This window comes from Dendrobates tinctorius, unplaced genomic scaffold (assembly GCF_039654945.1).
Source record: "Dendrobates tinctorius isolate UK_male_01 unplaced genomic scaffold, ASM3965494v1 ptg000113l, whole genome shotgun sequence".
Taxonomy (NCBI): Eukaryota; Metazoa; Chordata; class Amphibia; order Anura; family Dendrobatidae; genus Dendrobates; species Dendrobates tinctorius.
The window spans coordinates 526,904-553,105 of NW_027361781.1; the positions used below are offsets into that span (position 1 = coordinate 526,904).

General features: G+C 47.7%; 1 protein-coding gene across 1 annotated transcript; it reads right to left on the bottom strand.

Moving 5' to 3' along the window:
- Positions 1-1,587: 1,587 nt before the first annotated feature.
- Positions 1,588-26,202, bottom strand: ACAA2 (acetyl-CoA acyltransferase 2). The gene is made up of 10 exons (XM_073589751.1): positions 26,050-26,202; positions 23,446-23,612; positions 23,235-23,363; positions 21,387-21,503; positions 20,297-20,444; positions 12,959-13,134; positions 11,805-11,934; positions 5,326-5,396; positions 2,363-2,517; positions 1,588-2,283 (listed from the first exon to the last, which is right to left on the bottom strand). Exons 1-10 carry the CDS (start codon positions 26,063-26,065, stop codon positions 2,199-2,201), a joined length of 1,194 nt encoding a protein of 397 aa, XP_073445852.1. The 5' UTR covers positions 26,066-26,202; the 3' UTR covers positions 1,588-2,198.

Consider the following 26,202-nt stretch of genomic DNA (forward strand, 5'->3'; position numbering starts at 1 on the left):
CCTCATGTTTTTTTAACACACTGCTATTATTTTGAACACAACTGTAGGAGCTGCCAGCAGCTGATCTTGATGACTCCTCCAAGTGCATTCAGTGGCAGAACCTTCCTCAGACGACCATTAATAGCCTCATTCATAGTAGCCGAGGCTGTAAGCGCCGGGATTTCTCCACGTGGTTCATACTCCAGACGTTTAGAAAATGTGGTTTCCATTTTTCCATAATTTGCGGATCAGTAACCTGTCGATCCATCCTGTGATTTCCATAATTCCACAACTTTTACTACTTGGTGATGCAATATCAACGTTTAGGAGTGTAGCTATATCTGCAAAAAGTGAGGAGCTGGCAGAGGGCTGTACAGAGGGGTGAGAAATGGATACAGACGAGTAAGTGGTACCCAATGATGGAAACTACTTTCCGTCAGCCGGAACGACTTCAACCTGTCTTATAAAGCAAGTACTTCTTATTAGAAGCCCACAGAGTGCTCTCTTTGAGAAGACTTGGCACAGGGTTGAGTTGCATTTCCTCTGCGGACCCCTACGATGCTGCTCCATAAGATTGTCGGAGATGGTGCAATGAAGCGCAATAAACCCCCACTGCAAATAGAACGGGCTCTGCAAACCCCTGTTGCTGGGAGCGGTGGAGGTCTCAGCAGTCAGACTCCCAGTGGTCAGGAAGTTATCCCCTTTCCTCTTGTATTGTTGGTACAGGACCATTATGGCACCGGGCACCGGCAGTCAGGGCAGAGACCTTTGACGGAGGCATATACCGTAAATGGCTGTGAGCCAAAATGTGCAGCATGCGATCATGCAATGCTAATGGGGTACAACTGCAGCCAAGGGCCTACAAAAAGCCCCCCATATGCGTATTCCTATAAAACAGGGTTCCCCAACTCCAGTCCTCAAGGCCCACCAACAGGTCATGTTTTCAGGATTTCCCTTGTGTTGTACAGGTGATGCATTTATCACCTGAGCAATACTAAGGAAATCCTGAAAACATGACCTGTTGGTGGGCCTTGAGGACTGGAGTTGGGAACCCTGCTATAAAACACCAATAATGAAACAAGCCCTCATATGGTGATGGGGGCGGAAAAATAAAAAAAGTTATGGCTATTGGAAGAAAGGGAAGAATAGGGGAGAACTTCCAAATGGTTAGAGGAGCGACCACAGGGACCCCCACCGATCCCGAGACTGGAGCCTTGGTCGACCATACACATTTACACTCCATACGCGAGTGCTGAAGAGCAGCAGCACTTGGGGATCTCTGGTAGGCCCATTAAGAATGACTGTGCTTGATCGACCTCCTCCTCTTCAGAGCCCTGGTTGTCAGGATAGGTAGGAATCCCAGTAATCGGACCCCCAGGGATAGGAAATGTAACCCTTATCCCATGGATAAAGTGATCTCTTCAGAGAACACCCCTTTTAAGGTTACTTACCTCCAACAGGTGGCACTAGCAAGCCGGCGTCCATCTTTCCTCCCGGAGAAGAGTAGATCACTATATGATCACATATTCCAGCCAGCAATGGATCCAGCCCACACAGAGTGATCGGGTGGAGGTGGTCTTTATTCCCCTCGCTATGTGAAGGCACTGGTTCATTAGTGGAGCCCTTATTTATTGAGGTTATTAATTATTCTATACACTGCTAATATTACAGAACATGGCCATCTATAGGAGCGGCTCTTCATTTCTCGCCTCACTCGCCGATACAGAACCACATCACATTGCGGTCAGGCCATGCTGGGGGTTGTAGTTTTGCAGCAGCTGAAAGTCAAGGAGCTACAAAATCACGGATGGTAGGAACTTAGCCATGGACAAGGTGGGGGAACAGGCTGGCAGGGCCTGTGTCATTGTGGGGGTCCCCGTCTTAGATGTTGGGGGGTGTTTAGAAAAGTCCTATTAGTGTCCCTTAGGTTGCTCCAGGGAAAGCAAGAAATGATAAGGCTGCCAAAGATTGCTGAGAGTTGTAGCCCCACAACCAGTGTTACAGTATTGGGCTGCCATTCTATACGAACAGCGCCACCTACAGTGACAGAAGGTAATGACCCCAGAGCCGTGTAGTCAGAAGCTCGGAGCGTCGCACTGATGAGCGGAGGGTCTTGTTCTCTAGGCTTGGAGCTCAGACCACGCGGCACATCAGGTTTGTGTTACGGTTTGTAGATTTCTTTGAAAATTCACGCTGTTCGTTGACGTCGGCAGCACAGATTACACGACGTTCTCCAGGATGATGGCGATCCCCTGACCTCCGCCAATGCATGCTGACCCCACTGCGTATTTACCGCCGCGACGTCTGAAAATAAGGAAAAAAATAACATTAACATTTAAGTCGCCAAATTTTGCATAAATAAAACTTTTATGGGTTACCGCACCTCAGCTCATGAGTCAGATGAGCGATGATTCGGGATCCGGAAGCAGCCAAGGGATGTCCCAGGGCGATGGCTCCGCCGTTCACATTGGTCTTCTCCCGGTCCAGGCCAAGGGCTTTCTCCACCGATAAGTACTGAGCTGCGAAAGCCTCGTTCACCTGGTAATGGAAGATGTAGAGGTCACTGCAGAGCCCGGCTGCTATACAGGACGGCCCTTCCCCTATATGCTCAGTTAGGGCCCCCCACTCTTCCATGCATCACATCTGATACTGATGGGACCTGACAAATCCATTTATAAGAGCGATGCTGTTTCTAGAGGAAAACTAGTTGGCCAATGACTGCCGCACATTACATTCTGCCAAGTCAGGGGGGTAGTCACATATGTAGTCTGCGAGGCTCCATAAATCCAAAGCGTGGGAAGCATGAAGCAAAAAGGGCTACTTCCTACTTTATTTATAGGAAAAAGGAGCTTTTGTGGGTAGGAACCCCAGGGACGGTCTGCGCTACTGTTGTGTCTATGGCAGAGCCTGGCAAACTGCACCCAGAGGGTCACACACATGGTCGAGACAGCCGAAGGGCTGAAAGAGTGGCCCACGGGCCGCCCCATGCCCTCATCCGCCATCACGTCTGCTGCGCAGAGAATAAGTGCACCAGAGCAGAGCGTCAGGGGAACGGGAGCAAGATTATGTGCTGCCTTGTTTGCATGTCTATAGGGGCTATGTGGGGGCAGTTCATACTGTATACAGGAGCCATGTGGCGGGCTCATTCTATATTGTAGGGCCTAATAAAACCTACAAAAGACAAAATGAAAAAACCCTGCTATAATTAAATAAGTGAAAAGCAAAAGTGCATTTAAATCATACAGAGTTCTTAGTAATACTGTATTTGATCAAACATAGCATAAAAGCCGCCCCACCATCGACAAGGTGACTGTGGTCGGGGCGGTCCTACACTGTCTAGTATTAAAAACCTTATCATGTGTCAAAGTTGACGTCTGTGTGAATAAGGGCAGACAAGGACCGGGTCCCAACCACCGGACACCAGTCAGGGGAAGCTTCTAAATTCAATTCCCAGCTCAGGATTGGGAGGCTACACCCCAGCTTGCACAGAATGCAAAAATACAAAGAAAAAACACAAAAATTGAGTTTGGTTTGAGTTGGTAATAAGACCGCCCCGACCACAGAGTCACCTTGTCGATGGTGGGACGGCTTTTATGCTATGTTTGATCAAATACAGTATTACTAAGAAATACACTTTTGCTTTTTACTTATTTAATTATAGCAGGGTTTTTTTTCATTTTGTCTTTTGTAGGTTTTATATGCTTTTGGCCATGTGAACATGTATTTATATGCTGCATGTGTACCAACTCAAACCAAGCTCAATTTTTGTGTTTTTTCAATGTAGGACCTAATGTATACGGGAGGCTATGTGGGGGCTCACGCTGCACACGGGAGGCTATGTGGGGGCTCACGCTGCACACGGGAGGCTATGTGGGGGCTCACGCTGCACACGGGAGGCTATGTGGGGGCTCACGCTGCACACGGGAGGCTATGTGGGGGCTCACGCTGCACACGGGAGGCTATGTGGGGGCTCACGCTGCACACGGGAGGCTATGTGGGGGCTCACGCTGCACACGGGAGGCTATGTGGGGGCTCACGCTGCACACAGGAGGCTATGTGGGGGCTCACGCTGCACACAGGAGGCTATGTGGGGGCTCACGCTGCACACAGGAGGCTATGTGGGGGCTCACGCTGCACACAGGAGGCTATGTGGGGGCTCACGCTGCACACAGGAGGCTATGTGGGGGCTCACGCTGCACACAGGAGGCTATGTGGGGGCTCACGCTGCACACAGGAGGCTATGTGGGGGCTCACGCTGCACACAGGAGGCTATGTGGGGGCTCACGCTGCACACAGGAGGCTATGTGGGGGCTCACGCTGCACACAGGAGGCTATGTGGGGGCTCACGCTGCACACAGGAGGCTATGTGGGGGCTCACGCTGCACACAGGAGGCTATGTGGGGGCTCACGCTGCACACAGGAGGCTATGTGGGGGCTCACGCTGTACACAGGAGGCTATGTGGGGGCTCACGCTGTACACAGGAGGCTATGTGGGGGCTCACGCTGCACACAGGAGGCTATGTGGGGGCTCACGCTGTACACAGGAGGCTATGTGGGGGCTCACGCTGTATACAGGAGGCTATGTGGGGGCTCACGCTGTATACAGGAGGCTATGTGAGGGCTCATGCTGTATATAGGAGGCTATGTGAGGGCTCATGCTGTATATAGGAGGCTATGTGGGGGCTCATGCTGTATTATAGAAGTCCGTGTGGAGGTTCATGCTGTATATAAAAGGCTATGTGGAGCTCATACTCTATACAGGAGGCATTGTGGGGGCTAGTGTATATAGAGGGGTTATGTAGTGGTTCATACTGTATATGGAGGGTTTATGTGGGGTCTAACAGTATACAGGGGGCTCACTGTACAGAAGGGCTATGTGGAGACTCCTACTGTATGTAGGGAGCCATGTGTGGGCTCATACTGTATACAGGAGGCTATGAGGGGGCTCTTACGGTATATAGGTGGCTATATGTGGGCTCATACGGTATATATGGGGGGCTGTAAGCAGGTTCATATGGTAAATAGGGGATGTCAGCATACTAAATTTTGCTCAATATTAGGTTATACAATATAAAATTATAATGAATATATAGAGAAGAATTAATTGCAATCTATTGGTTTGGCCCTTAACAACAGTCACGGTCTCTCATTTGGCCCCTCAGAAAAATGAATTGCACACCCCTGCTCTATGGGATTGCTGGAGTAGAGTGCATGGCCATCTCCGGCAGTCCCATGGAGAATGAATAGCGTGGTTGCTCAGGAGCAGAAGGGATCCCAGCATTCGGACTCCCAATGTTCCACAACTTTAACCCTTTATGGAACCAGTATATATAAACCTGCACTTACCTCCACCAAATCCATGTCCTTAAGGTTCAGGCCGGCTTTCTTCAGCGCTTCAGTAATGGCAGGGACGGGACCTATAAGAATGAGATGGTAGAAGTAGGTGCTATAGACATAGAGAAGCCTCGCTGAGAATTGTTTCATCATTAAGAACAGATTCACAAAATCCATGTTTTTTGCCCAGTAGCCAGACTGGCTGCGAGTCGCCTGACCCAAACTCGGCAGTCTCATAGGCATTTGAACCGTGAAACACAGATGCGCTACAGAAAAGAAATTGGGCATACGGCTAAATAATTAGGGGTTTTTTTTCCACTCAATCTTAAGAAATAGTTGTGTTCTCCAGCCAGAGCAATCATAGTGAAAGCCATTTAAAAAGGATTAGGAAACCTTTGCAGACTAAAAAATATGTAACTACATCTGGACCACCTAGAGACTGTAAAGTCTGGACGGTCCACACTTTACTCTGCACTGACATTCTAAAACTTCAACGCAGAGTAAGCAGTTTGCACAAGAATGTGTAGCTGTGGGGGCGGGGAAGCCAGCTTTCAGATGCCTCACTGAGAAAGTTAACATGGTTTATTAGTAGATTTGCCTTCTCCATCTACACAACACTGAATCAGAAGTTAATTATACAGATTAGGAAGAGATTAAGACTTACTGTGCTTACTCCTCCAGACGCAGCGGTCATGTGATTGCTGAGTGTAGGGAGGAAACGGAAGCTGCTGGGTCCTAGTAGACCCAATGAGCTCTGCTATACAGGCAGGAAGCTGAATGTTTCCTGTAACTGGGGCTGATAAATACATCAACCCCAGTTACAGGGGCAATGTAAAATAAAAGGACTGCATTAATATATTCGAATCCCCCTCATAAGATCTTTTTAAAACCTTATTTGAGGGGCAGTGTGTGAAATAAATAAAGCAAAAAAAAAAAACCAAGCTCTGCCAGTGTGGACAGAGCACCACACTCAAGATGCTGAGCAAAACGATTAGCTGCTGTGCACTCAACGCCAATGCCAGAAACCAGGTGTAGCAGCAGAGAATCATCAATGGATGGACCTGAAGGAGAGAACCGCACGGCTTTTTTTTTTTTTATTAATATACCAAACTGCAGAGGACAACCCAGGTACATGCATGAATTTTGGGCTAAAACAATCATTTTCATCAGTGGAGAAAAGAGATGAAATATGAATTTTTCGGACTATGAGATGCACTTTTCCCCGCCCAATATTTGGAGGAAAACGGTGGGTGCGTTTTATAATCTAGATGTACCTGCTGTCAGGGCTGTGGAGTCGGTAAGCCAAACCTGCGACTCCGACTCCTCAATTTCCCTTACACCGACTCCGACTCCAACTCCGACTCCACGACTCCGACTCCCACACATATTGCTTATATTTAAGTGAAAAATTTATTGTAGTACAATGTGAACCTCAGACATTTAATCATTTTTATGATCCAATAATCAAGATATTTAGATAGAACAGAATATATATTGGTGTACTACCCGGTTTTCATTCTTTTTGGTACAGATACGATATGGATAGACAGATATGAATAAATGGATAGATAGAGCAGATTTCTAATCTGCTTTTGCTATTGAAAACATTATCTATGAGCTCAAAAACATTTCAGGTGATGCAGTTTTTTAAAAAGATGATCAGCTTTTGCAGCTGAAAAACGTATCCTCAAAAAACACAGGAAAAACGCTGTGTGTGAATATAGCCTTAGATCAGGAATATAACAGCCATTTATAGGACATTTCATAACTTTCCCAAACTCCTATGAAAAAATATTCAGCATATTCTGCATTGAATTACTGTACCCAATTTATTATATATTTTAGGAGTCGGAGTCGGTCCATTTTATACCGACTCCAACTCCGACTCCGACCACCAAAATGAGCACCGACTCCGACTCCACGACTCCGACTCCACAGCCCTGCCTGCTGTGGAAGGGGAGATGGGGGGGGGGGGGAAGCAGCATGTCACAGGAGGCAGAAGAAGGGCTGCTGCGGCTAACACCTGTGCCTGCTACTAAAGAGAAAATGAATATTCACTGCTCCCCACGCCCATAGTCCCTCCCATCTCTATGCACTGAATTCGGTGCCGATAGGGACTATGGGAGTGGGGAGCAGTGAATATTCATTTCACTTTAATAGGGGGCACAGTAGCAGCAGCCGCCGGTTTCTGCAGCAGCTGGGCAATCACGTGTGCCCGCTTTTCAAACGACTGTATATTCACTGTTCCACACTCCATATTATATATCAGTGATGGCGAACATATGGCACGCGTGCCAGAGAGGGCACGCAGAGCCCTCTCTGCTGGCACACTACATCGGCACAGCCCAAGTGTATCGCCGCTTTGAACTGCTAGCGCGATCGCGTTAGCAGTTTAAAGCTGTGTCGGATCGGAGGAGACATTGCTCCTCGCTCCAACACTGAATCTCCTGAGCCGCAGACCTGTGTCCCAGGAGAGACGGAGAGCATCATTATGCTTGGCACCATTAAATGACGTCATGCGGCGTCATGATGTCTTGTGCCGCCATGATGTCTTGTGCCGCAGCCGCGCGGGAACTGCCAGAAGACACAGCAGCATTAGAGCGAGAGCAGGAAGGAGTGTATGTTTGTTTTTTAATTCTAACTATACAGGGGCCAAAAATGGGAGCACATTGCTAAAAGAAGAGGATCATGATGGGACATTACAAGAACGTGATCATGATGGGACATTACTATAAGAAGGGGAGCAGGATGGGACCATAACTACTGGCTGTGGGACCCTCCTAATTGGGCAAGAAGGGGATCATGATGGGACATTACTACAGCTGTGGCCAAAAGTATTGACACCCCTGCAATTCTGTCAGATAATACTCAGTTTCTTCCTGAAAATGATAACACAAATTCTTTGGTATTATTATCTTCATTTAATTTGTCTTACATGAAAAAACACAAAAGAGAATGAAGCAAAACATTGATCATTTCACACAAAACTCCAAAAATGGGCCAGACAAAAGTATTGGCACCCTCAGCCTAATACTTGGTTGCACAACCTTTAGCCAAAATAACTGCGACCAACCGCTTCCGGTAACCATCAATGAGTTTCTTACAATGCTCTGCTGGAATTTTAGACCATTCTTCTTTGGCAAACTGCTCCAGGTCCCTGATATTAGAAGGGTGCCTTCCCCAAACTGCCAGTTTTAGATCTCTCCACAGGTGTTCTATGGGATTCAGGTCTGGACTCATTGCTGGCCACCTTAGAAGTCTCCAGTGCTTTCTCTCAAACCATTTTCTAGTGCTTTTTGAAGTGTGCTTTGGGTCATTGTCCTGCTGGAAAGATGAGGATGAATGAACTCATGGAGATCAACATCCAACACTGCGGAGACACCATCACGTGTTTCTCAACGCAGTGATTCTAGAGCACTGCCCCCATCCCTTATGGGAAATATGCAAAACATGCAAAACAGAAGCCGCGGAGACACCATCACATGTTTCTCAACGCAAGCAATGACCAGCCAGGTCTTTCCCCAGGAAGGAACAACCACGGGAAGGGCAGTCTCCAATGAAGGAAACCACCTATGCCAAAACATGGTATCCATCCACAGAAAAACAGAGAAACACGTGATGGTGTCTCCGCAGTGTTGGATGTTGATCTCCATGAGTTCATTCATCCTCATCTTCACAGTCTTTTACTAGGCATTGCTCCTACCAGCCAGTTTCCTACTCCACACTGATGAGGGGCAATACCCCGAAACAGCTGTCTGTGGATGGATACCGTGTTTTGGCATAGGTGGTTTCCTTCATTGGAGACTGCCCTTACCGTGGTTGTTCCTTCCCGGGGGAAAGACCTGGCTGGTCATTGCTTGCGTTGAGAAACATGTGATGGTGTCTCCGCGGCTTCTGTTTTGCATGTTTTGCATATTTCCCATAAGGGATGGGGGCAGTGCTCTAGAATCACTGCGTTGAGAAACACGTGATGGTGTCTCCGCAGTGTTGGATGTTGATCTCCATGAGTTCATTCATCCTCATCTTCACAGTCTTTTACTAGGCATTGCTCCTACCAGCCAGTTTCCTACTCCACACTGATGAGGGGCAATACCCCGAAACAGCTGTCTGTGGATGGATACCATGTATTGGCATAGGTGGTTTCCTTCATTGGAGACTGCCCTTCCCGTGGTTGTTCCTTCCCGGGGAAAGACCTGGCTGGTCATTGCTTGCGTTGAGAAACATGTGATGGTGTCTCCGTGGCTTCTGTTTTGCATGTTTTGCATATTTCCCATAAGGGATGGGGGCAGTGCTCTAGAATCACTGCGTTGAGAAACACGTGATGGTGTCTCCGCAGTGTTGGATGTTGATCTCCATGAGTTCATTCATCCTCATCTTCAGTCTTTTACTAGGCATTGCTCCTACCAGCCAGTTTCCTACTCCACACTGATGAGGGGCAATACCCCGAAACAGCTGTCTGTGGATGGATACCATGTTTTGGCATAGGTGGTTTCCTTCATTGGAGACTGCCCTTCCCGTGGTTGTTCCTTCCCGGGGAAAGACCTGGCTGGTCATTGCTTGCGTTGAGAAACATGTGATGGTGTCTCCGCGGCTTCTGTTTTGCATTGTCCTGCTGGAAGACCTATAACCTCTGAGGGAGACCCAGCTTTCTCACACTGGGCCCTACGTTATGCTGCAAAATTTGTTGGTAGTCTTATGACTTCATAACGACATGCACACGGTCAAGCAGTCCAGTGCCAGAGGCAGCAAAGCAACCCCAAAACATCAGGGAACCTCCGCCATGTTTCACTGTAGGGACCGTGTTTTTTTCTTCGAATGCCTCTTTTTTTCTCCTGTAAACTCTATGTTGATGCCTTTGCCCAAAAAGCTCTACTTTTGTCTCATCTGACCAGAGAACATTCTTCCAAAATGTTTTAGGCTTTTTCAGGTAAGTTTTGGCAAACTCCAGCCTGGCTTTTTTATGTCTCGGGGTAAGAAGTGGGGTCTTCCTGGGTCTCCTACCATACAGTCCCTTTTCATTCAGACGCCGACGGATAGTACGGGTTGACACTGTTGTACCCTCGGACTGCAGGGCAGCTTGAACTTGTTTGGATGTTAGTCGAGGTTCTTTACCCAACATCCGCACAATCTTGCGTTGAAATCTCTTGTCAATTTTTCTTTCGTCCACATCTAGGGAGGTTAGCCACAGTGCCATGGGCTTTAAACTTCTTGATGACACTGCGCACGGTAGACACAGGAACATTCAGGTCTTTGGAGATGGACTTGTAGCCTTGAGATTGCTCATGCTTCCTCACAATTTGGTTTCTCAAGTCCTCAGACAGTTCTTTGGTCTTCTTTTCTCCATGCTCAATGTGGTACACACAAGGACACAGGACAGAGGTTGAGTCAACTTTAATCCATGTCAACTGGCTGCAAGTGTGATTTAGTTATTGCCAACACCTGTTAGGTGCCACAGGTAAGATACAGGTGCTGTAAATTACACAAATTAGAGAAGCATCACATGATTTTTCGAACAGTGCCAATACTTTTGTCCACCCTCTTTTTTATGTTTGGTGTGGAATTATATCCAATTTGGCTTTAGGACAATTCTTTTTGTGTTTTCATTTAAGACAAATTAAATGAAGATAATAATACCAAGGAATTTGTGTTTGCAATCATTTTCAGGAAGAAACTGAGTATTATCTGACAGAATTGCAGGGGTGTCAATACTTTTGGCCACAACTGTATAAGAAGGGGATCAGGATGGGACATTACTATAAGAAGGGGAACATGATGGCACATTACTATAAGAAGGGGAGCAGGATGGGAACATAACTACTGGCTGTGGGACCCTCCTAATTAGGCATGTGGTGAGCACAGTAATTAAAAGATAAAGTGTGTACCTGTTACTAGTATGGCGGTGATTAGCAATCTCAGCACCTGAACCGCCAGCAATCGAAACTTATGACATGTTTAATTTAAGTTTTATGTATTTTTTTGTAAAATGTGGAGCAGCAGCAAATATTTATTCTTTTTCAGTTCATAGTGAAGCCATGGTGAAGCTTCCTAGCCTGCCATTCTTGCTAGCTGCTATCCACAAGCCAGCCAGCTTCCCAAGCCAGCAATCTCCAAGCCAGCCCAGGATTCAGAAGTCAGTAGAAGCCAGATACAGATAGAGCTGTTGGCACTTTGCTATAAATAATTGGGTTTTAGGTTGCAGGATGGGGGGATATTAGTACAAAATTCACCACTTTTTTTTTTAACTTCTGTTTTACACCTCTAAAACCTAGTTGCGTCTTATGGTCAGAAATGTACAGTACAAACTCCCCAAAAAAGAACAAGGGAAATAAAGAGCTTGTAAAAGACAAACGAAATGTTTTTTTAATGTAACCCAAATGTAAAATCATTTTATAGATACATTTAAGGAAATTACAAAAACATAAAAGATGCCTAATTACTAAAAATTCAAATTTTCTGGCTTTACCATGTCTGAGGAGACCATATTTTCTTACCAATGCCCATGATCTTGGGATCACATCCTGACACATGGTAGGCAACAATCCTAGCCAGAGGAGTGAGCTTGTGTTTGGCGGTGGCTTCCTCGCTGGCTACAATGACTGCTCCAGCTCCATCACAGATCCCCTGCAAAAGAGGAGAAGAGTCACTACCATGCTAGTCTGCTGGTAGGACATCATTCCAGGGGTCTCCTACTCAACTAATGCATGTGACACCCCTTATCACTGCAAATTATAACCATTTTGAGGACCTAAACAGGTGGTGACATCCCTCCTGAGACATTCTCTCTACTAAGCATTGTGCCCCCTGCTCATGGCACGGGTGGCAGCTGTGTTATGCAGCAGACGCCCAAGAGTAATTGCCTGCAATTAAAGCTACCATCTATCACAAAGGCCCCCTGTTACCATGTTCAGACACCAAGGAAACCCTGTGGCTGGGATTTTTAGGAGACTGGCAATTTTACAATACACGGCAGCATTAATGTGTATTGCATAGGCAATCGCAGGTTCAAGTCCCCAAGAGGAGCAAAAAAAATAAAATAACGGAATACATATTGCACCATACCATTGCATCACTTAAATGCAGCAGTCAGAATTTGGCAGTGGAGTTATTTTTTTTTAATGTCACTTCTGATAGCAGGCACCTGTCATGTATGGAACGGGCTCAGATCCTGAGCCTGCTCAGTACACTTGCACCGATCATCAATGTATAATATAAAAACAAATAACCTTTTCACATTAGCCTTTCAATTCACACGCAGATTTGAACATTCTGCATTTAATGCAAATATTGGCCCCCCAGCAATACTTGTATCCAGTCCAGACAATACACTGATAGACAGAAATTTTCCTTGCACCAGGCAGTAGAGATCTGAGTTGCCAATCCATTTTTTATTTTCTAGACCAAATTCCATTTTCACAACGCCCTCCTGGCCTAATCTGCTATAAAGAGTTTGCAAAACTTGTGAGACATTGAAACACTACTTTTTTTTTTTTAACCTACAAGATGCACTTTTTAGCAAGAAAAAAAATCTTGCTAGAAAGAGTGTGCAGAGAATATTGCACAGCTGTTATTACACAACAACCAGCAAATCTGACTGCAAAATGACCTATAGAGACACATAAAAGAAGCAACGTGCGCTCCTCCTCACCGAGGCACTTCCTGCAGTAACAACTCCATCTTTCTTGAACACGGGGGGCAGTTTCGCCATCTGTTCCAGGGTGGTCTGTGGTCTTGGGTGTTCATCCTGATCCATTTTAATAGGTCCTTTCTTTGACTTTAATTCAATAGGCGCCATCTCTGCCGCAAAGTATCCGGCATCCTGAGCTGAAAACATAAATGACATATAATTCACAGTACATATTCTGATCCTGTTTCCGAGTAGGGAAATAGCACTGTGAGTCTGTGGCGAAGGTGACACTGTGAAAGTGCAGTTGATAAACACGGTAGATTGGGTGCTGCTATATGATGCAGCAATATATGAAGCAATGCACGATGGATTCCTGTGTCTTATGGATCAGCAGTAGAAGAAATAACTACAGAGGTAAAACTTGTCAAGACTTACTCAGCTTGTCTGTTGAGTGCTGTGTGTATATAGTGAGAGAATCGGATAGCTGCTTTTAAAGGGTTTATGTCCTCCTATAGAAAATTAAACCTTCAGAAGCAGCTACGTCCTCCTCTAGTAAATTAAACCTTTAGAAGCAGCTATGTCCTCATCTATTAACTTAAATCAAAGCAATTGTATCTTCGCTCTGTTTTGCCTATATAATACACCGGAACATCTTCCATTGCTGATATCAATTTTCTATATGAAGTAAAGCGCAAAACCTTGGATGCAGGTCAGAAAAATGTTCTAATTTGTTTTTTTTCTACTGCCGATTCACAACACATTGAGATGCATTAATTAATTCACCAAGTGAATACTTGGCTTTTGTCACATTGATTAACAAGGCAAAATAGAGTTCATTTACCCATTATTTTCTACACAGTCTCAACAAAATCATAAAAAAAACAGGATTTTTAGTTGCTTACCATAAAATCTGTTTCTCTGAGCCTTCATTGGGGGACACAGAAACCATGGGTGTATGCTGCTGCCACTAGTAGGCTGACACTATGCAGAAAAAAGTTAGCTCCTCCTCCGCAGTGTACACCCCACCGACAGGAAGTAGGATGATCAGTTAGTGAGAAAGCAGTAGGAGAAGCAATCTGTAAATGAGATAAAAACCACAGAAAACAGAAATCCACACTAACAATATTATACAGTAAACCAAGCTGTTCAACTTGGGAGGGTGCTGTGTCCCCCAATGAAGGCTCAGAGAAACAGATTTTACGGTAAGCAACTAAAAATCCTGTTTTCTCTACCGCCTTATTGGGGGACACAGAAACCATGGGACGTCCCAAAGCAGTCCTCAAGGGGAGGGAACAGCAAATAACTCCATCAGGACGAGGGAGTCACCCTCGTCACCTGCAAGGTCCCCTGTGAGGTCTTCTTTACCCCGACCGGCACTTGCCGAAGCTAGGCATGGGTTGTGAAAAACCTTATGGACCTGTGGAGGACATATCACCGCACTGCAGAGATGCGAGACGAAGGCCCAAAGAGTACTGCTGGGAGGACACCCACTGCCTGGGCAGGGTGCATCGTACTGAAAAGAACAGTCCTTCCTGAGCCAGCAACCCTACTAATGTCGACCAGAAGATTCCGCGATCCAACGCTGACCTGGAGGCCAGAGGACCTCTATACTTCAAGCCTGAGCTTGATAAGTACCGTTGCTGTGGCCAGGTAGCCTGATGAGAGAGCGCCACAAAGGAAAATCTGAGGCGGATGAAAGGAAGGGAATCCAGAATGATGGAGAGTGGTCCACTGATCCACAGGAAGAACACCAGAGCTGGTACAGAGTCTGTGAGACCCTAGGAGTGGTGGAGAGCCTGAAAAGGGAAGGCTATCAACTGAAAGGAAAATGAACCCGTCCGTTGCAAAGCAGATATCGCCAAAGCCCTGAAGAAATCAGGAACTGGATAAGAGCTTCATGGAAAAAAAAAAAAAAAAAAAAAAAACATACGATTCACAGGAGGCAAATGCTGAACGAAGAAAAATTTTCTTCCTGAGAAAAACAAGGATGAATTCAATCCTAGATCCCGAAAAGGCACGCTGAGGAAACTGCGCTGAAGAACGACAGGGTGCAGCCTGAGGAAGGAGAGCGTTTGTCCTTCCGGTGACCGTCTCAATAATTTGGCCCGTTGGAGCCACCCAGAAGGAACGGAAGTTGGTGTGAAACTGAAAGCCAAATGGACCCCTAGATGGGAACGATTAGGTGAAGACCAAGGTCCCTATGCAAGAAAAATCATTAGGACAGTGAAGCCGGTCTTCCGACCGGCCTCCGGGAAGAATGCTCTGATGAGCAAGCTAGGCCACGTGTCTATAGAACCTTGCAACACGGGTTGAGACTAAGGCAGGTCACGATATAGCGGCGGGTGGTTTGAAGGTTGACCTTGTCAACTACTGTGTGAATTCGCCATTGGTATCCCTGAGGGATGCACTTCTGAGAGAGGAAGGACCGTAGTAGAAGACTTGGAACTGGAGGGTTCGTAGTCGCAGAAGTAGTCTAGTTTGCAAAACGCTCGGGAGAAAAGATATACCGAGGCGTCCCCTTGTTTGGAAACGGCTGAAATCCGTTCTGTGAGAAAATGGCAAGACCTGAGAGCAGGGCACTGAGAACCTGCTAAAGAGTCGAACACTGAAAACGTACTGAACGGAACCTGGGGATAACCTGGATCCCATCGCCGCGATGTTGGCTCAGGATGGCTATGGAGAGACAACTGATTGCTCGACTAAGCCGGTAGGACGAAGACTACTGGATGACCTTGCAGACTGAGATCAAAAGGAAGATAACCCAGCCTACAGGGATGAGAGTGGATATGGAAAACTAGTCCAGCTGGACTTAGAAAAGAGATTAGTCGAGCAAGGAATGTCCATGTGTAAGGAAGGTTGGCTCTAGGTAGATAAAATAGACACCCGAAGACAACTAGGCTGACGAAAGGCAGGTCAATCCGTATGACTAAGTAGACGACCGAATTCATACTGGACCCTCTGGAGCAGGGAGGGAATTGCGGTGTGTAGACCTGCTTGCCTAAGTCTAAGATAAGAAGCGCTCGAGGATAACATGGAAAAGATACAATTGTAGCTGAAGGAAGAAACGCGTTATCACCAGACTTATCCTTGGATCCAAGACTGGAGCAGCTGTTACCCTGGTTGATGCTTGCGCAGAGTCAGATCCCACTCCTGTCTGAGGTGGGATACTCTTTCCCGTCACGGTCAGAAGTCCCATGTCTGCGCTGCCGGAGGCTTTACCTGGCGTCTGTAAGAAAGAATAGGTAAGTTCCGACAGACAAGTAGCTTAGGCATTGTGGTAGCTTGAAGGCCCTTAGGACAGACTAGGACCTGTAAACTACTATTGGCCAAACATAAAGATAGGCGTAACACTTAGGGTCTAGAGCTTGCCGCAAACAAATCGCGATCCACCGTACCTGACACGAGAGTGTGTGACCCACCTGAAGGTGGAGTATCCAGTTATGTTGCTACCGAGATCCGCTCTGTGGTACAGAGATCTGCTCCGTCTGAACATGGTAATGCTTACGTTCAACGGTTAACAAACCACAGATGTTATTAAAAATGAAATATGCATCTGAAAGGTGTGTTTGACTCACCTGGAAGCGGCCTGTAACCGCAGCTGCAGCCCGTCAGGCGCAATAAATGCCGGCACCTCACCCCGAGTGGTGATTAGACAGGAGCTTAGGCAAAGGCTGCAAAAGACACCGAGGAACGCGAGAGAGGACGCTTCTGACTCACCTGAAAATGAGACAGTATAGCCGGACTGGTGTAGTAGATGGACCTCGGGTACGTTTGAGTTACCAGAAAGACGGCATGTATTGACAAACATGTCTGGTAGAGGCCTATCCAAGTGCTCGATAAGGGATAGGATACTGCTGCAATAGAATGCGAGAAACTTGAAGGCTAGAGCGTCTAACTCACCTGAATACAGTACCGAACACCAGTACCACTGAAGCAGTGAACTTCGGACACGTCTCCACCGTAATACGGCTGTTCGAACTACTGTACCTGGAAGGTGGTGCTTTTGAAGCCTGTATAGCAGATATAGCACAGCTGCAATTGGCTCTAAGTATCCTGTGAACAAATCAGGGTAGAGAGAACCCGGGGAAGGGTATAGGAGACAGCCATTTCTGTGCTGCGGTGCGGTCTAGGTCTGGATACCTGACGGCATTAGGCAGAATAACGGCTTCTGTGTTGCGGTCTAGGTCTGAATACCTGACGGCATTAGGCAGAATAACGGCTTCTGTGTTGCGGTCTAGGTCTGAATACCTGACGGCATTAGGTAGAATAACGGCTTCTGTGTTGAGGTCTAGGTCTGAATACCTGACGGCATTAGGTAGAATAACAGCATCTGTGTTGCAGTCTATGTCTGAATACCTGACATCAGATAGAACGACTTCACGTGTAGTAAGCCGTACCACGAAGTCTGTAGTAAAATTAGAGTCTGACCAGTCAATTCTTCTGACAGTAGAACATTAGGCCTGGGATCAGAAAGAGACTAAATCTACTCTCTGCTGTGTGCTATGGTTCCAACTTCTGGACCTTCGAGCTGTGGTCAGCTTCTTTATCCACTGAACCATAGCGGACAATTGCCGGGTAACACAGACTTCTATCCAGCTGGAAGGCCGGCCCAAACACTGCAGACGCGAAGAGATAGAAGCCGAACATTGTTCTGCTTAGAGCCGTATGAAGCCAGCGTCCGGAGGGGGCTGCAGAAAAAGGGAAGGGCGAGTGCTTGTGGGCAGTAGATGTGGGAGCAGATGCTATGCCAGGGCTCCGCACCTTTATGTGTGAAGCAATGGTTGAGTGTTGCTCTGCTGAAATCAAGGCACATATGTGCAATGGCCGAAAAACCCAACAGCCGAGACAGAATCAGAGAAAAACGTGCGAGTGAAACCTTCTACCAGATCAACGCCATGCGTCAAACACAGAAGACAGCAGCGTGGCTCTCCAAGCCTCTGTGTGCCATGACACCAGACATACTCATGCACTAGAGACCGTGCGGCAGAAGATTACATTTACGCCAGGAAAATACACGACTCTAGAGTACCATTACGGCAGTGACTGTACAGTTCTAGCGCACAATTACTTCAGAGACTGCACGGCTCCAGAAAAACATTACGTTAGTGACTGTACTGCTCCAGGGACTGTACGACTATAGCGCCTATCACGTGAGACGCAATTGCTAAGGTGGATTCTCTGCTCTGACACCGTACCTACATAAAGTGTGGCCCTGCTTAATTATTCTATGAGGGGCTTATACTCCGCAATGTCCCTGATTTGGCTGAGGGGAGATAGGTAGAAAACAGTTGGTCCTGTCCGGTGAAGGCACTAACCGTGTCCCAGGCTGGGAGAATACGACCGCTGTGATGGATGCTGACGCAGGGAGGATGCGAGCAGAATAACAGCTTCAAGACATATCACATTTTGCAAGTGAGAGCAAAACTGTGCGGTGACTAGGACTGCGCTGCCCGCAGGCAGGATATAGTCATCCCCAGTACTCACATCCATATGGCCCCTCAGAGCCCCCACCTGCCCACATCAGAAAGGTCGCACTGTGCAAACTCCGCTCTGCACAGCGTAAACGGGGGCGTAGCTAACCGTCCGCTCTGGGAGCAGTAAAATGGCGGCGAGGATATACTCTCTGCGCCACAATGGAAGCCGGCCGGAGGGCGGAGCTTGCGCCAGGAGCAGGGACCGGCTGAGGGAAGACGGCGGGAAAAAGCCCGCCCGAAATGAGAGGACGGGGGGGGGGGGGGGGGGGGGGGGCGGACCTACCGCGGACTAGGCCGCAATTGAAGCCAGGGCCTAGATTAGACCCAGGAGACCGCCGAAAGGGGAGGGGCGGCGCGGAGGCCCGAAAAAAATCTGGAACTATCCCCTGGATCCTCCCAGAAAGGTAGTTGGGTGCAGGGGGGGGGGGGGGGGGGGGGGAGCGGTGGGGCGGGAGCCCCGCGCCGAGGAGAGCAGGCTGCTGCCCACCGTCTCCTATACTACTGAATAGGGAACCAGCTGAGGGAAGCCAGGAGCACACAGCACTCGGCGAGGAAAGGTGAGGGAATTGCCAACCTCGGCAGGGAATAAGCTCCCCACATGAGCGGCCGGAGAGCAGCCAGGGATAGGGAAGGGCTTTCCTCTTCTTTGCCTATCTTCTTACGTTTACCTCTTTCCCTGTGGTGTCAGACGTCCGGAAACATGTTGCAGGACGTCACGTCTCATCCAACTAACAGGCTCTGGTGGGCGAGTAGTTGGGAGACGAAGGGCCAGGACCAGGTCTGGATCACCTAAGCACGCTTCTGTGCTAGGGGTTTGAGTCCTGCCGGCTAGACGTATGAGGATACGGGGTGGCAGTACACGCCGTACTCATAGTCTCTTTGTGGGAGTACAGTTGTGACCTTTCACACTGTATCCCCCTGGTACCTGAAAAGGAACGAAGCACATTGAGGTAGATAAGGGTCTAATGAAAGACCCGTGTCCACCTCCTACTGACACCAAGCTGAACATCCTACTTCCTGTCGGTGGGGTGTACACTGCGGAGGAGGAGCTAACTTTTTTCTGCATAGTGTCAGCCTCCTAGTGGCAGCAGCATACACCCCATGGTTTCCTGTGTCCCCCAATAAGGTGATAGAGAAAAGGTGAATTTCTTTGTTCCCTCTGAAATATGCCAAATCTGATCATCAGCTCTCCTCATCCTGCTCACGGCTGGCTTCTCCCAGATGAGAATCTCAGCAGATTTTGCACTCAGTCTAGTATAAAGTAAACCCTCTGTCCCTGTAATAGCATGAGAAATAACCCGATTTGGTAACCACATGTATTTGAGAAAAGTCTGATAATTTCATCCTCTGACACTTTTTATGTTTTTTTTCCAGAAGTGTTAAGGGCCTGTCACTGCTAGCGATATCGCTTAGTGTATCGCTATAACGTCACTGGTTTTTGTGACGTTAAAGCGATATCGCTGTGTGTGATACTTACCTCCGACCGCTCCCCCGCTGGTTATCGCTGATCGCGCGAGAAGCTCCTGGACCATTTCTCGTCGTCAGCTTCCTGCTGTGGAGACGAGCGACACGTGGATGCGGGCAGGAGGACGCCAGGATCACCTCGTCTGACAGGTAAGTAGCGATCCCCGTCCCCTGCGATGTCGCTGGTGAGATCTGCCTGTGTGGCAGCTCACTAGCGACCACTTAGCGATGCACCAGCGATCCTGACCGCGTCATATCGCTGGTACATCGCTAAGTGTGACAGTACCTTAAGGTACACTTTAAATCCGATTATCAGGATTTCCTCAGCATCAGGTAATGTAATCAATGTAATTTACATTTAGAGCATAGTACATTAGCACAGAAATATTAACAGTCTATTGGAACGGAAGTAGAAACTCACCGGCTTTCCATCTCTGCTGAGTCTGGAAGGAATACTTATCACAGTCCTCTCTGGTAATGCCGTATTTTTCTGCCAGATTCTCAGCGGTGATAGCCATGGGGGTCTTGATGAGAGAATCAGTGAGACTGGCCCATAAGGTGTCTTCCATCTGGAATAAGAAATCTGCTGAAGTCAGCTATTAACCATTTTCGAACTTTCGCCCATAGACATTAAATATTCAGGCGGTCCGTGTTCTGAAACATCGCTGCACAGTAGAGCAGCTGCATGCCATCGTAAGGGAGCGGGGGAACCAGCTGTCAGACACGGCCGGACTCCTCATACTGAATGCAAAGGCAGTTTATTACAATTTCTACCCTTTCAATCACTATACACACAGCACTGAACGAGAGCTGTGTGTAAAGCAATAATGGCTGCATTTCCACTGTAACTGGGGATAACAGCTCCAGTTACAGGGGGTGAAAAAAATTAAAGTTAAAAAAAAAAAAAAATAAATAAAAATCAGGTTTTCATGTTTTTTTTGGCGCTCTCAGTAGGAAAATAAAAAAATACATGTTTATTTTTAATGACATTTTTAATTGCTCCTCTTTTCATAATTATTTTTATATAGCAGACATATTTTTAAATCTAGTTTTTGTTTACTTTACATATTATGCCCCCAGAAGGTCATAAAACTTAATACCGTTTGGATTGAGAATTTCAACCTGTTTTTTTTTTTTATTTAAAAAAAAAAAAAAATTCTTTAAATGTTGAAAATCTCCATCCAAAAATTAGTTTATGTTTTATGACCTTATGGGGGCATAATATGGAAACTAAATTAATAGTAAGAAAAAATAAAAGCCACTGCCTAGCCAAATCTTTACTTTTTTTGTCCATTCCTGTTGGAAAAAAAAGAAAAAAGGTATGGGGTTGGGGGGGGATGTGAAGAATAGCCTCGTCCTGAACTGGTAGATAAATTTGGGAAAATCGGATTGCACAAAATGGCCATTCTGGCATTTTTTTTTTTTTAAATGAAATAAATTCAGCCTATTCTACAATTCTGATGAGCGTTGAGCAAATTTTTCAAAATTTGGATCCTTGCTGATCTCCTTACCTTAAGATCGACTCCTAACTTGGTACCGAAGCGAATGTTCCTCACGGCGTACGGAGCTTGGCTCATGCTCTCGGCCCCTCCGCACAAAACGATTTCTGACTCCCGAAGGGCAATTTCCTGGTGTAGGAAAAAACAAAACCTTACAGTGTTAAAAAAAAAATTACCGTACATAACTAAAAAGCAGTATGAAGTAAAGGGATGGGGTCTTCTGGGGGGATTCCTGGGGAGCTACAGAAAGTAAAAAAAAAAACAAAAAAAAAAAACGTCGAGTTGCATGTTTTTCAGAAGCGGAATCTATAAAGACCATGCCTTTTAAAAAAACCGCCATTCGGGGGAGGGATGTCATCTGATTGGTTAATTTTTTTTTAATACACCTTCACTTTTTTCAATCTTCATAGGTAACTTGAACCTCAGCTGTCAAAGCCACTCATTTCCTCGCGGTCACATCGTATGGACGGGTGGGGGACGTAATGTCTGAGTCGGATTGCGGAGTTTAGATGCCACTGTCAGTGCTTCACAGCTGCATTTAACAGCAGCGCTCTACATGCGCTCCGATCACTACTAACAGAGGCGGATGTCAGCTGTGTAACGCAGCCATAGGGACGGCCGTAGTAAATAATAAGGTAGGGCAGAATTCAGACTAAGAACACCCGAGCGGGCATACTTCTATATAAGAGGAACCCTACAGTGTATGGCGCATCGTCTGCTGCACTTCTGGCTGCAGGGAGAAGCAGGCGCATCTCCACTACATTTATTCATCATGGAAGCACTAAAAAGAGGCGAGCGCAGCACTAGCTTACCTCCTGCACCTCTACTGGAAATGGATGGAGCGTATTCTTAACCTCAGCTCCATTCACACTGATCTCGTCAGAGCCCCATTCTCAGGATCGGTGGGGGCCCCAGTGGTCGGACACCCAACAATCAGCAAGTTATTCTCTGTCCTCTTCCAAGCTTGATAAAACCCTTTTATTTCCACCACCAGACACTGGACAGCTGACGGGTAAGACTGGACAAGCATTTCTATACTGTCTATAGACAGCTGCTGGGAGACTCCTCTGTATAAGGGGGAACAGATGATGGCTGGGGCATGCTTGTGCTCCCCTCGCCCTCTCTGGGGACAGGTGCTGGCCGGACACGCCACACAATAAGCAATAACCAGTGACAGCTCCTGAGCTCCCATACATGGGCTGTCTCCGCAGCGGCTGACCGGAGACACCAGGTCTCCTCCATCCTCAGCGCAGCCATCAATCTTCACTGACTCTTGCATTTTGCAGTCTGCTTTCTGATTGGTACAGCAGTACACAGAGGCCTCTGCTGGACCAATCATCACTGTGCTCACTCTTTGTCCCTCCCTCTCTAACTTGCAGCCTATCAGACTCTAGCTCTTTCAGACTGCACCGCCCCGGGGAAGAAAAATGCTGCGGCCCCTGCGCAGCCGCCAACCCGACCCCTACGGCCCCTGCGCAGCCGCCAACCCGACCCCTACGGCCCCTGCGCAGCCGCCAACCCGACCCCTACGGCCCCTGCGCAGCCGCCAACCCGACCCCTACCGCCCCTGCGCAGCCGGCAACCCGACCCCTACCGCCCCTGCGCAGCCGGCAACCCGACCCCTACCGCCCCTGCGCAGCCGGCAACCCGACCCCTACCGCCCCTGCGCAGCCGGCAACCCGACCCCTACCGCCCCTGCGCAGCCGGCAACCCGACCCCTACCGCCCCTGCGCAGCCGGCAACCCGACCCCTACCGCCCCTGCGCAGCCGGCAACCCGACCCCTACCGCCCCTGCGCAGCCGCCTTACTTTACACTGCAGCTCGGCTGCTATACACACTCCCATCAGGCCATTTACTTACCTGACACCCATTGACGATGGACTGGAAGCCAGAGCCGCAGAGTCTGTTGACAGTCAGAGCCGGGACAGGTATGGGTATTCCTGAGCGGAGGGCGACATGGCGGGTCAGGTATATGGCGTCTGTAGCCGTCTGCAACACCAGACCTCAGCGTCACTAATCATAAGGCACAAGACGCGGGAGACAAGGAGGTCTGCAGTAACGCGCGTCCTACCTGAGCCACGTTCCCGTATATCACACTATCCACAGCGTCCGGGGCGACATTTCCGGCAGCGAGGGCAGCTTTTGCAGCGATTTCGCCCAGGTCTGTAGCCGTGTGGTCCTTCAGCACCCCGCCGTACGTGCCAAACGGCGTCCTCTTAGCCGCGACAACAAAAATACCTGGAAAAATAAATAAAATAAAACACAAAAGTTGATACAAAACGTCCCTCCAACTACAGCTCTCAGCAGCACAGAGTACTTCAGGAGAGGAGCGGTGACCTACGATGATATCAGTGAGGAGAGGTCCGCACGGGATATAACAGGAGGATAAGGTGCGCGGATCACAAGATATAGCTATGGGACGGCTCGCGGCATGTTTCCGTTACACTGTGTCAGTAGCTTCTGCGGTGTAACCTTTGGAACAGTGATGACTGAGACTGACCCTCGCTCCGGGCCTTTGTACACATCATCTGCTGAACTTCGGCTCAGCCACATTGTTTTACTCTCTTCAGAAAAGAGGATTATCATCATTATAAAAACTAGGTCAAAGAAAAGCCAAAAAATTATGTAAATAACCAAATGAGAAAAAAAAAGCCATGTCAAAACATGTATGAAAAACAAAATGTCTGTGGGGAAAATGGCCAGTCTAGGACAGACGATGGACGCTGTACCGGGTACTATGTACTGACAGCCCCACTCCACCTCGGATAATCACCTGCTGATAAATCTATGATTGTATCACAACTGCAGTAAGCAGCCCAGTAAGTGACACATCACTAGAATCAGGGTCTCTGTCTCTAGATTACGCTGCTCTCAGATTAGGGAGCAAAATGAAAGATTCCCTTTAACCCCTTAACGTTGTATGACGGGTAGAATACGTCAGGTGTCAGATGCCGCAGCACGATGAGCTACACCCGTCATGACTTTAAGAGAGAGACCAAGGAAAAAAAAAAATTAAAGGATCCCTTAAGGCTGCGGCCACCTTTCATGTTTTCATTATTTCCTCACCTCTTTTATAGAGACGTAACTGGTTTTATTCTCCTGCCTACATCGCCATATTTGGGGCTTTGTTGTGTTTTTTTTTTTTTCTGCAGGATAAGTTTTAATATTGAAATCACGACACTTCACCTTAAGGAGGAAGGAAAAACGGGGAAAAAAATTCCAAGTGCGGTGAAATGGTGAAAAGTAAAACCCGGCAATGCCAACATTTTTTTTTTTTTTAGGGGGTGAGGTTATTTTTACAGCATTAAACAGGCAGGAAAAATTGGTGCCAGGAGCGGGCTGAAGCCGAGGACCCTGGGCTGTGAGGAGGCGATGTGAGGCAGCGGTGAGCCCCGGGATTTCACAAAATATCAGGACTTCCGCAGATCCCATCCTTTTCACTGCGGTGGACTTTGGGAAAATGGCCGCTAGGGGCGGCGTATGGTGAAGATTGAGATCCCAGGAGCAGACGTCTCAGTCCGCACATACGCCGCCTCCAGCGGCCATTTTCCCGCATCGCGGAAAAAAAAAACGCAGCATGCTCATTCTTTTTGCGGAATCGCAAAGAATTGCCGCGATTCCGCACCCATAGGAATGCATGAGAATCGCTGACTTCCCGCATGTGGCTGTGCACACCATGCACAAAGTGAGCGGCTCATATGCGGATGGTACCCACGGTGTGGAGGAGAGGAGACTGTCCTCCAGGCTCTGGGTACCATATCCCTGTAAAAAAAGAATAAAAAAAAAAATCGGGTTATATTCACCTTCCGGCGTCCCGCGCAGCCTTCCCGGGCCTCAGCGATGCTCCGGTTCCCAGTAATGCCTTGCGAGACCTTTGATGACGTCGCGGTCCCGCGATTACTGTAGCGGTCCCTATTCCTCACGAGATTGCTACAGTATCGTGAGACATTACGTCATCAAAGGTCTCGCAAGGCATTACTGGGAACGGAAGCGTCGCTGAGGCCCGGGAAGGCTGCTCGTGACGCCGGAAGGTGAATATAACACAATTTTTTATTTTTTTTATTATTTTTAACATTTTATCTTTTACTACTGATTCTGCATAGGCGGCCTCAATAGTAAAAAGTTGGTCACACTCGTCAAACACTATGTTTGACGAGTGTGACCAACCTGTCAATCACTTTCCAAGCGATGCTTCAAATCGCTTGGAAAGTGCTTGAACTCCGCACATGAAAATCGTGGGAAAAACGCGATAATAACCACAAAAAAAATTGCGCAGTTTTCTGGGAAGGAGTCCGGTGTCAGGTTTTAAACGCTACATTGGCACATAGCCTAAGGGGTTAATTATGTGACGGATCAGGGCAGATACAGCACAGGGGATCCCTGCCGATCTGGGGGTGCATGGTTTGGGGGGGGGTCTCTCTGCACCCACACACTTGCTTGGCTGCCCCACACTTCAGCCCCCAGATCCTGCGGCCTCTCACAGATTTCTCCTATGGTGTTTATTAAAGAAAAAAAAAATGTTTTTACAAACTTTGCCAGAAAACTGAAACTCCTCAGGAGGCTCAACCCACGTGCAGACTGTGGCCAGAGCAATGACAGCCTGCGGGGGGCGACAGTCACTAAGAACCACAGCGACTGTAACAGGTGAGAGGAGACTGAGGGGCAGAGCAGTTACCTCTGAGCAGCGCCATGGTGGAGGCCTGGAGGAGGGAAGGTCAGGCCCGGTCTCCTTCACAGCCTAAGATACTACAGACTAATGACAAGGTCCTGCCTATAAACACCACGCCCCTCTACAGTCACACGCCACGCCTCCTAGAATGCAGACCAC